Here is a 17,594-nt window from a genome sequence, read left to right on the forward strand (position 1 = left end):
CTGCTGATGGGAATGATTGATTGGAGAGGAAAACAATTGATGGAGCAATGTCCTTGAGTAGGCAAGAGAGCTTAGGTTCAGGTGCTCAAATAGAGGAGTTGGCCTTAGAGAGAAGCACAAATATTTTATCCATAGTAACAGAAGGGAAAGCAGAATTTAGGGGTGCAGTTACAGGTAAGTCAGTAGATGTTATGTTAGGAGCTTGTGGAAATTTTCTTCTGATTTTCCGTGAAATAGGAAGCAAGTTCATCAGCTGAGAATGGCTGTGGGGAAGAAGAGTTGGAATGTTCAGGAGAAAGGAGATATGAAATAAAGTGCTCAGTAAATATGAACTATTATTATAGTTGGTATTTAGTCTGTGAAAATGGTAGATTGGAAGGGGGAGAGAGTTTTTAAAATTCAAAGATAATTCATTGTCTTTGTGATAATGATTATGGTTATTATTTCACAATGTATACATTTATCAAAATTTCACATTGTACACCTTAAATATATACGATTTTTATTTGTCAGTCATACCTCAATAAAGCTGGAAGAAAAAGAATAAACCTCAAAGCAGGGCAATTTCAGTGAAAATTCATCATATGATTTGAAATACAACGTAATGAGAGAAGAGCTCTAGTCGGGTGGAGAAGCACCAGGAATACCAAGAGAGACATTTGAAGGAAGTGGCATTCACTCAAAGTAAAGCTCTTGCTCATGAGAGAGTCTGAGCATAGGATGAACTTGTGGGAAACTGATGATAATTTCACTCGGCTTTCACCCCAGATGATACACATAAGAAATCATTTTCATAAAAGTACCTTGCATATTAAGAGTTTGCATAATGTTAATTCCTTAGACAGGAACCCCTCAAACACAGAGAGCCAATAAAAAATATATAAATCATAAAACCAGGAAAATTACCCATGTAATATTTAAGACTCTGGATTGGTCACTTTGGCTGTTGCTATTTTTTTCACAAGCTTTCTAAACACAGTTTTCCAAAACACAAGTTGGTGATGAAAGGAGTTGTTTATTGGTTAAGGTGGGTCTTGCCTGCTCTTGTAATGCATTTCAGGTCTGGGTAAATCAGTTACTGTATTTTTTGTGTTACATAAGTATTGTTTAGTTGAAAATATGTGACTTGACTGGGCCGGCCCTGTGGCCGAGTGGTTAAATTTGTGTACTCTGCTTCGGTGGCCTGGGGTTCTCTGGTTTGGGTCCTGGGTGCAGACCTATGCACCACTCATGAAGCCATGCTGTGGTAGCATCCCATGTAGAAGAACTAGGATGACCTACAACTAAGATATACAACTATGTACTGGAGCTTTGGGGAGGAAAAAAAAAAAGAGGAAGATTGGCAACAGATGTTAGCTCAGGGCCAATCTTCCTCACCAAAAAAAAAAAAAAGCATAAAAATATGTGACTTGACATTCTCTAAATAGATCTTCATGTTTGAACAATAGAGTTGAATCTTCTCACTTCCAAAAAAAGACAATTGTTACCCCTACACACATAGAAGCACTGTCACTCTGGTGACTTTTTCAAGGGTATTTTATGTTGTGTTGGATGAAGACATGTATTCAAGAAGCCATAATATAACAGTACGTATTAAGAATGCCTATAGTATTTGTGAATACTATATAATGCCTAGAGGATTTGAATTAAGTCTAAATTAAGGGAAAGTAGGTTTTCAGTTGACTTGTTGATTGCTTTCTATGCACTAGACATTGTAGTAAGTATTGTGTAACTTAATCCTACTACTTGTGAGGAAACTGAAGCTCAGAGAGGTTAAATAACGTTAGAGGACACACAGAGCTCATAAGTAGGTTTCAGACCCAGATGTGGGTGACAACAAACCCTTTCCATTATAGCACATTGATTCCAGGGAGAGAGAGTGATATGGGGGAGGATATTCCAATACAAGGGGCAGTAAGAGCAAAGAAAAGTACAGAGGTAGGAAAAAGTAGAGAAAGTATGTGTGTGTGTGTATTGGGAAGTGGAGGGAGAAAGTGAGTAATCCAATGTGACTAGTGCACTATGTGTGTGTGTATGGAGGAGGTAGAATATATAGTGATAAATAAGGCTGAAAATATAGATTGTAAACAGATCATGGGAGGGAGGCCTCAAAATTTAAGTTAATCTGGTCATTGTTTTGCAGGAAGTCATCAATTTTAAGATAATTGTTCTGACAAGAGAATCACATCTACTATGTGAGCATCAATTGGCCAGCACTGCATTCAGGACCTTTGTTCTGTTTTGTTTCATAGTTGCACATTCTTTTGGAAGACAGGACTATAGATATTAAAGTGGGTTCTTAAAATTAGTAGTTGAGTGTAGTTATCAATTTCATATGGTAGTTTATAGAATTTATGATTATTTTATTAAATTATTTTGTGTCATGAAATTAGGAATACAACTATAGAATAGTTTGATGTTAGCTCACTATTTTTCTAAGACCATAAGATAGAATTTTAAAATCCTATTTTTCAGATACTGATCGAGCTTTGTCATTACTGGAAGAATACTGCAAAAAATTAAAGAAACCAGAGGAGCAGCAGTTGAATAATGCTGTTAAAAAGGTGATGGGTATCTTTAAGAGCAGCTTATTCCAAGCTTTGCTAGGTATGTATTAAAAAATTATTTATCATCTTAATGGTCAGAATCAGGCTTAATAGTTTCAGTAATGTGATCAAAGAACCTGATGTTAACCAAATTTAAAACTGAAATAATTTTCCTTGATAGTTTAAGGAAATCTTTGTTTTTTCTTTTTCTTATTTAAGATTAGCCTAAAAAAGAACTGTTATAAAATAGAAACAAAGTGTAGGTTATTAAACAATATAACTATTGAAAGAATGATTCTTGTATAGGAAGAAAAGTTTACACAGGAAAAAACTTGAATAGTTTGTTGCAAAAAATTGAAGACAAATATGCTAAAGGAGGAAGTTGCCTTCTTCTTGAGGAGGAATTGCCTAACCTGAAAAATGTCAGATTCTACTCAGAATCTTAGTTCTACTTTTATTCTCTTCTTAAAACAAAAATTAAAACACTCTGTATCTTTTTGGCTTCTCTTAAGTAAGTTTATGATCCAAATTGAAAAGTTGATTGATGAAAGTCTCAGTGCATTGGATTTTTTGTCAATTTATCATGACTCTAAATACATAATGTTTAACCTTATGTTTATTCTTGAATTTATTAAAGATTGTGAAGAAAGTCAAGGATATGCTTATTTATGTATGTCTTCATATATACATCTTTTGCATTTATGCAGATAAATTTTAATTCTTTTTTTCATGATATTTTAGGAGTGAAAATAAACTAGCTAAAGATATAAACAAACACCCCCTCTCAACAAAAACAATCAATTAACAAAATGATTAAAAAAGTCCTCACTTAATTATACGATATATTTTACTGGATTTAAACAGTACATGTTAAAGAAATAACTGAGTCTACTAGACATTATCATTACTTTTTCAGGCCTAGTGGTTACTGATATAAAATCTAAAAATGGGAATTTGTGAGGATTAATCTTGAAAATATTTTATCTATGTTTTTATTATAAATGTCTATACTTATTGACAAAACTCCAACTTTATGGTTTGAATATAATTTAAAAACCATTAAATTTTGAAAATTTGAAAATCAGTCTATTGAATAAAAATAGAATAAAAAGCTTTATAGGATTATTTTGCCTGTGGATTAATTTCTTTAAAATATTCTTTTGTGGCTGGTAAGAATTAATGACACGAATAACTGTAATCATCTTAGCCGGTATTAAATAAAAACAAGTCTAAATGAAATCTTGTAGAATTTAAATAAGCCCTGTCATTAGAAAATAGAATTTTAGAGAACATTTTTAAGCCACAAATTTCTCAATTAAAAATTAATAGTTTCATCTAGTTAGTATTTAGTAAAGGCCGTTAACTGAATGGCAATGTCTCTAAATAGATTTGTATGATGTGTTTAGTTAATATTGGCTAAGTCTTTTGAGAGTTTGAGTCTTTGAGAACTTGATTTAGGAAGAGTATCGTTGGATGCTTTAGATATTCTACTATACTTTAGTAGTGTAACCATTTGGTAATGCAACATCATTACATAGGGAATAAAAGATGAAATGAATGACAAAGAATTGCATTTTGCCATTGTTTTGAGTGAGTGATAAATATGTTGGCAAAAAGCCTATAGTGTAGTTTGAATTTCTCTAATAAAATGAGAGGCAACAATAATCTGTAAAAAGCTGTTATGTAAGTAATCCTGATGCCCAGCTTTGAATGGATAAATTTGCTTTGGCTGGTCTTTAAAAGTCATTTTGGGATAAACCAGAGTGCAAAGAATGGAACATTATATAACAAAACATAATTTTCTACTGCAATAAATTGATAATGTATTCCGATTGAATGTTGAGTGTCTCACTGTGCATTTTCTTTAATGACACAAAAGAAGAAAAACCATGTAGCCCTCTGCATCCTGGAGGGGATTATATCTTTATGAAAGGATAAGTAGGGAGCAATTGATAAATAGGGCATTGGTTATGGTCTATAATTTACTTTCTGTTTGAACTAACTCCCTTCCGCACTTTTCTTGTTATAAGTAATCAAAGATAGTGGCTTCACCAATTGTTCTGATATTCAGATAGCCAGTACCTTGATAAAATACCTTGCATGAGTGTCAATTAACCGAAGAAATACAGGGAAATCATAATGCAGAAAACTCAATAAATGGATAGTAAAATAAAATACTATTATTGCAGAATGTGCTGTAATATTTACATGTGACCAGGAAACTAAGCATTCTCTCTACAGATGACAAGTATCAATTTGAAAATGAACGCTATCCTCCTTTTGTGGTCCTTCATCACATGCTTAAAAAAAACCCAAACACTGGTATGTCTTAGATGGTATAATCTTTGAGGACAGAATTCTGTCTGCATAACTTTGACTGTTATTATAGTGCATAAAAGCATTTTATAACTGGGTTCTGTGATAATAGGGTGGAAGTTGATAGCAAAGGTATTGTATTTTCTTAATTTTTAAAATATAACAATATCTGACTTTAAAAGTAATATATGCACATTCTGTAAGATTTTAAAAATAACATAGAAGAATATAAAATCCAATGGTAAGATATATTGTTCTTATGGTAAAGAGCAGGATATGTGATAAGCGTAGAGAATGATAAACTATTTACCTTTCTTCCTCTTTGCTTCTAGAATGCCTGTGTTCTTTGTTTTGATTTTCCATTTAGCAATAATTGACAATAGAGAAAGACACTTTAAGTTTTTAAAAGTTAGTAATTAGTCTTCATCAAAGTACAAAAAAAGAAAAATGCCTAAAATAGCAATATGCTGGAAGAAGCACATTTCGATGTTAAGCTTAGGGTGACATCTTGTGGTAATACCAAGGAAAAAATTTTGTCAAATGGATAATTACAGTTTTATGATGATTGTGTTATGAACACTACAGAATTTGAATATCAGTGAATTGGAATTCCATGATATTTTACAAATTAATTTAGATTTCTTTTATTTAGTATAGCTGAAACATTTCAGATTTTCAAGGCACTATATTAAGTTTTTTATTCTTCATTTAGGGATGAAGAGCAAGATAGAAAGTTTTAATTATTTTTATGGTTCTCTTCCAGATCTACTTTGAAAATTTAAAGATCTATATTATCACCATAATTATTTGTAAAAATTATTTTAATAATGTAATGGGTCAGTTAATTTTTGGATATGTACTATAAATGTTCTTCATTTTTATACCTTATTGAAAATTATCTTATTCTTTATTCATTACTTATACAAATATGGATAGAACTATGTGTATATATTTAATAAGTTTCAACCCCTTCTAAAATCTTGTTAGCCTTGCTTTAATTTTATTTCCTCTTATTTCACTGCAGTGTTTGAGGGGGAATTTTTGGGAAAGATGTAGAACAAAATGGGCAGTAAAGTGATATTTTCCTTAAAATCTTGCCAGTAGCAACATCTTAGAAATGTGCTAATCCTACTTTATGGAGGCTTGCATGTCAGACTTTGCATTAGAGTTAGAATATTTTTCATTTCCCTAAAGCATAACCTAGAACCCCATAGATACTTGAGATTACTAGCAATACGGGTGATACGGTAGATATACTACATATTGGGATTTATTACTTACTTGTTGAAGCCTTCTACCATGTCCCTATTTACTAGCAGCTTTCACCAGCTCATTCCTTATGTCTTACAGCAGTTTGTTTATATTAGTATAAAGTACTTATTACATTGCCTTATGATAAATTGAATATATTTCTGTCCCCTTGATAGACTGAGTAACTTGAGAGTTGGGGTTATATCTAATTAATCTAGTACCTCCAGTTTGTGGACCTTTAACAATAATAGGTTGTCAATAAGTTTTATTTATTCATTTACTCAACAATTCAGTAGACATTGTGCTAGGCAATAGGGATCCAACAGTAAACTATAGAAGAAAATACAGTCCTTGTTCTTGTGGGTAAGGGAAATCAAGTAGGGGAAAAGAGACATTAGGTATGTGGTTTGTTAATTATTTAAGTATAATGATGATAGGTGCTACAAAAATCAATCTGTGTAAGAGTTTTATCACATTTTAGTTTGAAAAAGAAAGCCTGCAAATTTTCCCAATGTAGTAATTCTAATGTAATATTTTTATTTCAAAATAACATCTATTTGAAACATCATGGCTGTTTTGGTCTTAATTATTCATTATAATGTATAATTTTTCCACCTGATCATAGAAAGTCAAAGGATTTTTTATAGATTATATTGAGAATGAAGGCCCACACAATTATCTGATTTGGAACAACTTGGCTTTAATCCTCCAAAGCTGAGATTCTGAGCTGTGGTTCTTGGACCAGCAGCATTAGCATCACCTGGGAACTTAGCATTGCAAATTCTTGGGCCTCACCCCAGACCTACTGAATCAGAAACTCTGGAAGTAAGGCTCAGTAAATGGTATTTTAATAAGGCTTCCAGGTGATTCTGAGGCATGCTAAAATTTGAGAACATATGTTCAAATGGCTAGATATTTGGACGCACAAAGAAAGTGACAGAGTATGTGAATATTATTAATAAACTTGGGAAAATATGACAGTGGCATTTCTTCATTCTTGGGTACTATAAAGATCTGATTTGATCTTTAACAAGTATAATGAGCAATTATCATTCTGGAATGTATCTTGAGTACTTTGAGAATCCATAAATTAATGAATAGCATTGTGGCATCTAATTTTCTTTTTAAAATACAATAGCGCATCTTAAACATTGAAGTGATTTTTTTTCCTTTGGATACTTAATGTTAGTTTCTACCTATGGGGCTCTGGATAGAGAATAGCAAAGCTACACTGAGGTGCTGCTGTTGCCATGTGTGAAGCTCACTCATTAGGTAAGTGCTTGCTGCCATTCACAACCTCAAAGGATGTACTCTAGTTAAACAACTAAATTACCATATATCATAAAATAAGTCTTGACTGGTCAAAGCAGGGAACGTTAAATTCTTAGATACTAAGGTCTACTGTGTTCCCAAGTATTTGTTTACAATACCTATTAAAGTAATAAGAGTGCAGTATTCTAATTATTGCAATTGAGTAATAATAATTAATGAAGTATTTGTGAAATGCTTACCTATTTGTATGTACATATGCAGATGGATATTATTAAAGACCAAATCTTTACCATTAAGGAGGTTAAGGCCAGTTGGGAAGATAATATTCACGTACATTCAAACAAGTACAAGACAGGGTATAATCAAAGACTAAACTCTGGAGGCTGGACCAAAGTACTGAAGGAGTTCAGAGAAGCATGGGATCATTGTAGATTGGTGTTGCCAGGGCAGCTTTTATATAACATGTCAACTTGAGCTGGCTCTTGTCACCGATAGGATTTGGGTAAGAAGAGAAGATAGAGAAGGACATTTTTTCCCACCTATCCATCCATCCATTCATTCATTCAAAAGATATTTATTAAACACTGTGCCAAGCACTATGATAACACTGGGAAGACAAGCATTAAACAAAATTGCGTACATAGTTTATATTTACAATTGTGTTAAATACCACAAAGAAGAAGTACAGGGTGCTGTGAACGAGAGACTTAACTTTAGCGGTGGAATTAGGGAAAGCTTTCTTAGGGAAGTGGTATTTGAGATGATGAAAATTATGCAGTTTCATAGAGGTCAGAAGGAGAGTGAGGAAATGGATGTGACTGGAACAGCGGCAAGATGTTTTTGATATTTATGCTTTTAAAATGTCCTCTAGGAGTTGGATTAGGCATCACATTAGACTTAAATCTCTTCCAAAGACTTGTTTAAGTTTGAAAGTAAACTTGAGAAACAAGAGTGGTAAGCATAAAATGTGGCCCAAACAATCCTTATAATTCCCTTTGTTAAACTGCCTTATACTAAGTGTGATTAGTTGTGTGTTTCATGTCAGGCAGGATCAAGTATTTCTTAAATTAAATTTGGCACTTTAGATTGGATGCTATCAAGAGAATTAGATGCTATTCTTGGCTCTGGACTTTGTATATTTGCTGCAGGATTTATGTCACCAGATGGCACCATTTAACTAAATTTATGTACTTATAATGCTTGTAAGGCTGGTTGTTTTTAAATGAAGGATGCTTTTATTTGTGCTATAACTGAAATAGGTAAAAATTGATTTATTTCGATGGCATATGAAACTTCTATACAGAGAAAGGTAATGCAACCCCCAAAATTTGTTAAGAGCATGAAAGGATCTGGAGGGTTCTACTAAGTATATAATAAATGAAAATTTGGTGACAGTCACTGTCACTAATGTATAGTAGCTGGCAAAATAGCAGAACACAATAGATTTATCCCTCTAGGTTTTCCTACAGCCAGCGTAGTAATATTATGACTATTTTAGCCTTGAATTTAACTTTCAGATGTAGGGACTTGATATGCATAATGACAAAAATATAGAGAAAATTTTAAAAGATTATTTTAGGAATAAACCCTTTCAAGATGTCTTGAAATATTATGGTAATAATACGTTAAAAAAGTTTTGTCAATAGAGTATATGTTCTGTTGAACTATAGAACTAGTAAAATTCATAGAACATGATATAGACGTTCTTTTATAGTATAAACATTCATCCCAAGGAAATGAATATTTTATTTTCTTGGTTAAAAACTTCCTTGGTTCTTTCCCTACTTTTAGGCCAAATTAGTCACTTTGTCCCTTCTGTTGCTATACTGTTTGTTCATTTTTCTGGTGCAGCACTTATCTCACGGTATTATTGTTAACTGATTACATGTTGGTCTCAGTAGACTGCGAGCTTCTTGAATGCAGGGACTGGTTCTAATTCAGAGTGTAGCACGGTGTCTGCCATGGAATATTCTGTCATTAGATTTCTCTCATTTGGCAAAATATATTTTGAATTCCTACTATGTAAGAGACACTATGATAGGCCTTGGGAACTTAGTGACCAGAGAGATGTGGACCCTATTTTCATGGAGCTCATGGTCTATTAAGGGAGACAGACATTAAACAAATAAGTACAATTGTGATAAGTGCTTTGAAATAAATAGTTATGTGGATTAAACAGTAAAATCGTAAGGAATTACTTGAACTGGTCAAATTCATATTCTTGTATTGTGTTTGTTTAAAAATGTTTAGATGCTATTTATTAATTGAAACCTGTAGTAGTTATCTATTATCCTTGGAATGAAATTCAAACTTCTCACCTGTGAGGTTGCCTATTACCTCTGCTTACCTCTCGTCTCATCTCTTACCACTCTTCCCTACTCACAATACTGCAGCCACACTAGCCTTCTCTCTGCTCCTAAATGCTGCCCAGGACACTTTTACTTGCTTTTCTTTTGTTTGGAGTACGTTCCTACCTAGATCTTTGCTTTATTGGCTTATCTTGTCATTTAGGTCTCAGTATCTCTACAGGACCTTTCTACCTCACTCTCCACCTCCACCCTATCTCCAATTCACATTCATCACATTACCTGTTTGTGTGTTTTTTGCATTACTTTCTCCACTAGAATGTAAATCCATAAGAGCAGCCATCCTGCCTATCTTATTAATTGCTGTATCTCTTAAATTAGCTTAGTGCCTAGCACATAAGGGCCACTAAATAAATATTTGTTAAGTGAATGGATGAAGAAGTGAGTGTTGCTGCATACCTGGTACTGTGTTAGATTCTTGTTTAAGTTAGAAATGTACTCATTTGAAAGGAGTAGAAAGCTCATGCAAGTAGGATTTTATTTTTACTACATAAGGAGAAGTCCAAAGGTAGGCAGTGGCTGACATTAAGTCAGCATCTCAGTAAGGTTCTGGTCAGTGTCTCTGCTGAGTGGGAATTGTAACCTGACCTCAGGGAGGAATGTAGGAGTATAGTGCCAGTATAGCCTAAGGCGTGTGTTGTCAGCCAGGCAGAGAGCCTGGGAGCTTTGCCTGAGCCAAAAGAATATACCCCATGTCCCACCAAACGGACTTCTGTATCAGAGACCAACAGTATATCCAGTGACCAGATGGATAAGGACATTGCTCAAGGACCAGAGAAGCCAAAGGGCAGCATGTACATCCAATGAACCCAACCTATTTCTACCGCCAATACTATCATGGCAGATAAATCGTATGCCTTCCCCCAGAATTGTCTACTCCCATATAGCAGAGCATTATTTTACTGAGAGACAAGGAGGAGAGACTATTTAAATTATTGAATCAAACTACACTTTAAACTGGATTGGATGGTCAGTTTTCCCAATTAACCAGAGATTGAGGGTTTCTGAAGCAGCTGGATAAGTCACAGACATAGTAAAGAGCTATATGTTTTGTTTGCAGATCCATGGTGTGGTGTAAGTTGTATGTGTGAACCCACTATACCGAAGCACAGATCTCAATGTTGATTCTTACCTCTTTACACTGCTTTCAGATTTAGTATTGAGTGATGAAAAGAACTAACCATAAGAAGGAACAATGGAAAAAGATGTGTTCCACAAGTGTGTCATAGGAAATAACTCTGTTATTTCATACTTTTAACTCTGGCTCCTGTCAATTCTGGCTCCTGCCAAAGGGAAGTGGTAGAGAATGAGGAGCATTGGTTTACCCTAGTTTGTTTACATGAGTCAGTCCTAAGAGTTGCTTAAGAAAACATCTATCCTCCACCTCATTTGTTGCTCAGAAGCCATAGAACTTCTTAGACCACGATAGGAATTCCAAACATTCCAATATTAACCTGCAGATATACCATGCAGCGTAAATTTCCATGATTTCTACTTTCTGAGGCCCTGGGTTCTACCTTATATTCAGTTTCTAGTTTGTTGCCGAAATAATAGATCTTCATGAAACCATAAGGTTAGAATTCTCTTTGCAGGATTCTGTATCTGCAAATCCAGTCTTCAAATGTACCTAGAGCCACCAAACTCCAGTTCTTACAAAATGCCTTAATCATGAATCCCTAAAAGTTTAAAGCATTTTTTAAATTCATAGAAAGGTATTGAATGAATATTAACTAATACTTTCAGAAAAACCTTGAGTTTTGAAAATAGCCATTTGAAAATAAACAATTACTTCAGAAATAAGCCTTGTGCTTTAGAAATAGTTGCTGCAAGAGTTTTTTGAAGAAGAGTTTAAGAGCTCTTCAATCGATCGAAATAGTACGATAATTATAAAGGTGAATTTTAGATTTCATTAATTGAGATAATTAATATCATTAACAAAACCTGCTTATTTTAGGTGCAGGGCTCCATTTAGTAATTTTCAGGATACATGTTCATGTTCTTCTTGCTGTTTTTCTCATACATATCTGATTTTTAAAACTATCTCTCTTCTAGAAATGGAGCCCCTGGAAATATGGAAAATTTAACGTATTTAACAGGGCTCTGCAAATTCTAAACAAATTTTGGTGCAGGATACTTCCATTTCCTGAATTTGAATATTTATTATTATAACATGGAAGGTGTGAGCTAATGCAATGACTTTCTCTATAAACATGGATGATTATGGAGAGGAATATTGACTCTGCATATTGAATGAAGACTATAGGAAAACAGTAATATTCTACATAGTAATTTCTACTTTCAAATTTAAATTATTGTCATTATTTTGGCTTTGTTTGTGAACAATCCATTCCTTGGATCAGTTCCTTGATCTCCTTTCTAGCAATAATCCCTTCTTCCACCACATCTCAGCCATCACTCTTATGTTTTACTCTGTATCTTATCATTATTAATGACCACACCCTTCTAAAATCTCCACTCTCTGACCACCACTCATCACCTATTGATCCAGTTCATTTCTATATTTTCCATATCAATCATTCTTTGATCCCATAAACACTGCTAAACCATCAGCTCTATACATTTTCATGATCTATTAGCTACCATAAGTCTTCATGTTCCTCCTTACCCAACTTAGCATTCATGATTCATTGCTATAATTACTCATTTGCATACAGCTTCAATTTCTTTGTCGTTCCCTCTATCTACTGGCAAAAACCATCCTCTGGTTAAGTCTATCTCTCTTTATGCCATGCCTGCACCAATGCACCCAAATGTAGCTGAGAAATACACATAACCTTGTTAACTGGTTTCACTTTATGACCAAAAAAGCCTATTGTATTTCCTGGGACAGTTCAATTTCTTTTATATCCTGATTCAATCCATTTGTAAGTCCTATTGCCAGATTTTAAAATTAAGTCCAGAATCCTGCCACTTCTTACCATCTCCATCATGCCATCCTGGTCTAAGCTACCATAGTCTCTTATCTGGTCTACTGCATTAGCTTCCTAACTGATAACCCTTTGTTTTCACTCTTGCCCCATCTATCTTCTGCATAACATCCAGAGTGACCTTTTGAAACAAAAGATAATTTATCTCACTATTTTAAAAACCCTCCATTGGCTTCCTATCACTATCAAAACAAAATTCAGAGTCCTCATCATGACTATAAGGTCTTACATAATCTGACTCCTGGCTACCTCTCCCACCTCTTCTACTAATACTTTCAGCATTGTCCATTCCCTTCCAATCATGTTGGCCTTGAAATTTTCCTTGAACAATCTTTCTACTTCAGGGCATTAGTACTTACTATTTTCTCTTCCTGAAAGTGTTTGCCTACTTTCTCACTCATTCAAGTGCCTGTCCAATTGCCATCTCCTCAGGCCTTTCCTGATAGCCTTGTCTAAAATAGCCATCTTTCTTCTATTATTCTTTTTTTCTTACTCTAGTTAATTTTGTTTATTGTACTTATCAACATATATTTATTGGTGCTATTTATTTGTGGTCTTTCCCTCCCAACTATACTATAAGCTTCTTGAAGGCAGGACTTGGTTGTCTTGTTCACTCCTCTAATCCCAATGCTTAGTAGAGTTCATGGAATATAATAGAAAATAATATAATTTGGTGAATTAGGGAAAAGCTAATTTACTACTGATGGTCAACTTTTAAATTTGGGCACGATAATTGCATTAACATTTTCTTTGTCTTTGCTTTTTCTTTAAAATAAAAATTATTAAATTCTTAGATGATAAGTACTGTGTTGAAAAAGATATTCACTTAAAAAGAGTTCTTTTGTTTGCAATATTTTATAGTTAATACAGTAGAGATTTTGCATTTGTTTTCAGGGTCTTGGTGCCAAGAGCTCAGGGCATCGAAGAATGTGATTTATGAGGTTAGGAAAGTACATTAGGTTAATTATGCTGCTGCATTGCCAGACAATCTCTTGGAGTTTGCTGGTATGCAGCGATCAAAACAGCATCATTTAAAATTGCTAGACCTATTAAAACATGCAAATTTTACTTGTTTACATGTCCTGCTCCTTTTTGAGGTTACTGCTGATAATATAAAAGACATTTATGGTATCTGCAATACTATGAAAATTTAACAGAATAAAAATATGGATCTCTGTTAATAATATGACTTAACTTCTAGTATTTAATGTAGAAGACTTCTCAGATGTTGTTCTTTGATATACTTGAAGCTTTCTCTTAGAATTCTTGACTGCATCTCAGCTGTTTTGAGAAATTTAAAACTACCACTTAAAAATATATTCTTACTGATATAGTTATTCTTTATGGTGTATTTTCCCAAGCTTTCATTAGTTTATTCATTAATTGAACTAATATTTATGGAGCACCTATGATGTGTCAAACACTGATATAGATGCTGGGTATATATCAGTGAACAAGACAGACAGATATTCCTGCTCTCATGGAACTTGTAGTTAAGTGGTGAGTATCAGCAATATGCAAACAGCACAGAGAAAAATAGGGCAGGGAAGGGGAATAGAGAATACCATGGAGGGGAAGAAGGGTTACTATTTTAAATAAAGTAGTAAAGTCCTTTCTAAGAAGACATTTAAAAAAAGACTTGAGGGAGTTGAGGGACTGAGTCATATGGCTATCTTCAGAGAAAAGAGCAAGTACAAAGGCCTTGAGGGAGGAATATGCCTAGATTATTCCAGAAATAGTAAGAGTCCAGTGTGATGGACTCAGTCACTCTTGGTTGAGAGACAGTAGTAGGAAATGAGCTTGCTTATGGTAGGGGGACAGATTATGTAGGGATTTATTAGCCATTATGAAGACATTGGCTTTTATTGTGAATGAGCTAGGAATCTGTTGGAGGGTTTTGAGAAGAATGATGTGATCTGACTTAATGTTTAAAATGGTCAACTCTGCATTACCTGTTGAGAATCACCTGAAAGGATGCAAGGAGGGAAATGGAGGAGATGAGTTAGGAGTTCATTGTAATATTCCAGGTAGAGATGATTGTGATTTAGATTAGGGTGTGGCAGCAGTGAGAATGGTGAGAAGTGGTCAGATTCTAGATTTTGAAGGTAGAGCCAATGGAATTTGCTAATAGATTGGATGTCAGGTATGAGAAAAATAGAAAAGTTAAAGAGGACTCTTTTTTTTTTTTTTTTTGCCTGAGTATCTGCAAGTATGGCATTCCCATTTTCAGAGATGAGGAAGTCTAGGAAAGCAGCATATTTGGGTGTGGTGGTGGTGGAAGATCAATAGTCTGATTTTGGAGGTGTGAAATTTGAGATGCATACTAGACACTGATGTAGGTATGTTAAGTATACAGTTGCATATAGAAATCCACGATACAAAGGAAATATCAGACATTGAAGGTTAAATTTAGGAGAAGTCAGAGTGTCAATGTTTTTTAATACCATGAGACTGGAGGGAGAAGTAAGAGGTCATGACATGTACAATACTATGAACATTTTCATTAAATTCTATGAAGCTGATAATGTTCATAATTGAGATATTAAAATTATTTTCTTGCCAAATTTTATGCAAAAAAGTTTCATTAAAATTTTGTTTAGAAACCAATTAGTCAGATATAGCACAGCTTTTTATTAGCTTTTACCTTTTTTAAATTAAACAAATTTATCTCCGAACTTCTGGAAAGTGTCAATTACTAGATAAAAAATTTATTATAACTGACCTGAGTTCTAATTTCCATGAATAGTAGCATGTGGGATTCAATTTCAAATTTAAAAGAGGTCATACTTATTCAAGCACTTTAAGAATCTACCTGATTTATTAGCACACATGAATTTAACTTTTTTGCCTTCTGGAATTGATTTATCAAGATAATTTCTAATGTGACACAGATTAAGGCTAGAAATAGATGACTCTTGGACTTAGAGTTCTTGGCTGAAAATAACAGACCAATACTATGTAGTTTAAGTAGAAAAGAGATTTATTGGAATGATATAAGACACCTTACAGAAACTGCAGGAAGGCTGGAGATCCAACTCAGGCAGGAACCAAGAAATACAAAGCACAGTTAGGATTTTACCCCAGAAAACGTGTTCTAAGGACACTGACTCTTGCCATCTCCGGTGGCTACCAGCCACCACACTGCTGGACTCTGGTTCCTTAACACTCATCACTATGCCTTACATTCTTGATTCTATGATAGTCATCATGAATTATTTTTGACCATTCCAGCACTGCTAGGTCACTCTGTGAAGATTAAAAGTCCTTGCTTGGTTAAGAAATATGTAAATATGGCTGTGACATAATGAATATATATTTGATCTCTGCCCCTTTTCCTTGGTACACAGCTTCTAAAAACCTTCAAATCTCCAAAGTAATGTGTCTTTTTGTGTGCTAATGAGATGACAGATGGCTGGGCACTCCTGGGTAGCCTCAGGATGAGAGTTGGTTGCCAAGGGAACCAATCCTGTGATTAGAAAGTTAGAACTTTCAGCTCACTCTTGACTTCTGGAGAGGGAAGAAGGGCTGGAGATTGACTTCAGTCACCAATGGCCAATGACTTAATCAGTCATGCCCATGGAATGAGGCCTCCATAAAAATCCCTAAAGTACTGGGTTTGGAGAGCTTCTGGGTTGGTGAACCCGTGGAGGTGCTGGGAGGGTGGTGCACCTGGAGAGGACATGGGGCTCAACACCCCTTCCCCTGTACCTTTCCCTATGCATCTCTTTTATCTGGCTGTTCCTGAATTGTATCCTTTTATAATAAACCAATAATCTAATAAGTAAACTTTTTCTGATTTCTGTGAGACTTTAGAATGCAAATTACTGAACCAGAGGAGGGGGTTATAGGAACCTTCAGTTTATAAATGGTCAGTCAGAAGCACAGGTGACAACCTAGATTTGTGATTGGCATCTGAAGTGGGGTGGGGGAGTCAGTGTTGTGGGACTGAGCCCTCAATATGTGGGGTCTGATGCTAACTCCAAGTAGATAGTATCAGAATTGGATTGATTGTAGGACACCCAGTTGGTGTCCATAGAGAACTAGAGAATTGCTAGGTGTAGGAAACTTCCACACACTTGGAGTCCAGAAGTGTTTAGAATGGAGTGTTAGGATAAGAAACAGAGGTTTTTTTCTTGCAGTGACACTCCACTTTGAGAAAGACCTGAAGTTTGCTTGTGGAAATGGATGTTGTAAAGGTTGCAGCTTGTGAGTTTTTGTGGAGTGGTAGAAGGAGGGTCATCTGAAATCAGACAGGAAGTTGTAGTGTTAGATGTGGGTGAATGTGACTCATAATAAATACATGCGGTGAATTGAAGTAGCTTATAGATGTTTCAGTTGTGTATAGATGTGCATTTTGTGTATTTCTAAGTGGTTTGGTTCAGTTAGGTGCAGTTTCTTTCATTCATCTCATGTTTCTTGAAGAAAAAATTGTGGTGGGCCTCCCAGAAGGAAGTCTCAAGTAGGGACTTGAGTGGGATATAACTTTTTCGTTATGCAAAAAAAGGTAGATATGTAGGGGGCAAAGAGGAAAAGACAGAAATTAAGGCAAAAGAAGAAGAGGAAATAAATCTGCAAAAATGTGGGTATTTTTTAAAAAGTGATACTTTTTTGAAGAAATAAAGATTTAATACATTTTGGGTTCTTGGAGGGTAGATTTTATCATTCTTTTCTTTTTCTCATTATGTGCCTGGCACAGACCTAAAAATAATTTCCATTGTTGGGTACTATATACAAGGTGTTGTTCTAGGCTCTTTATGTAAGTTATTGATAAGCCTTACAACAACAATGTTCAATAGTTATATTCATTCTCCAAAGTTAATGAAAATTGTGAACCTCTACATCTGAGAAGCTCAATGAATCTTAGAAGGATAAATACAAGGAAAATCACACCAAGG

General features: G+C 34.5%; 1 protein-coding gene across 16 annotated transcripts in view; it reads left to right on the forward strand.

Annotated features, from left to right (window-relative positions):
* Positions 1-17,594, forward strand: part of DLG2 (discs large MAGUK scaffold protein 2) — a 1,837,299-nt gene that overhangs the window by 16,958 nt on the left and 1,802,747 nt on the right. For all 16 annotated transcript variants that reach the window (XM_023646512.2, XM_023646513.2, XM_023646509.2 and 13 more), the window contains exon 2: positions 2,476-2,607. In XM_023646512.2, coding sequence (XP_023502280.2) covers positions 2,476-2,607 — 132 coding nt within the window. The remainder of the gene's footprint in view (positions 1-2,475; positions 2,608-17,594) is intronic.

This window comes from Equus caballus, chromosome 7, assembly GCF_041296265.1.
Source record: "Equus caballus isolate H_3958 breed thoroughbred chromosome 7, TB-T2T, whole genome shotgun sequence".
Taxonomy (NCBI): domain Eukaryota; kingdom Metazoa; phylum Chordata; class Mammalia; order Perissodactyla; family Equidae; genus Equus; species Equus caballus.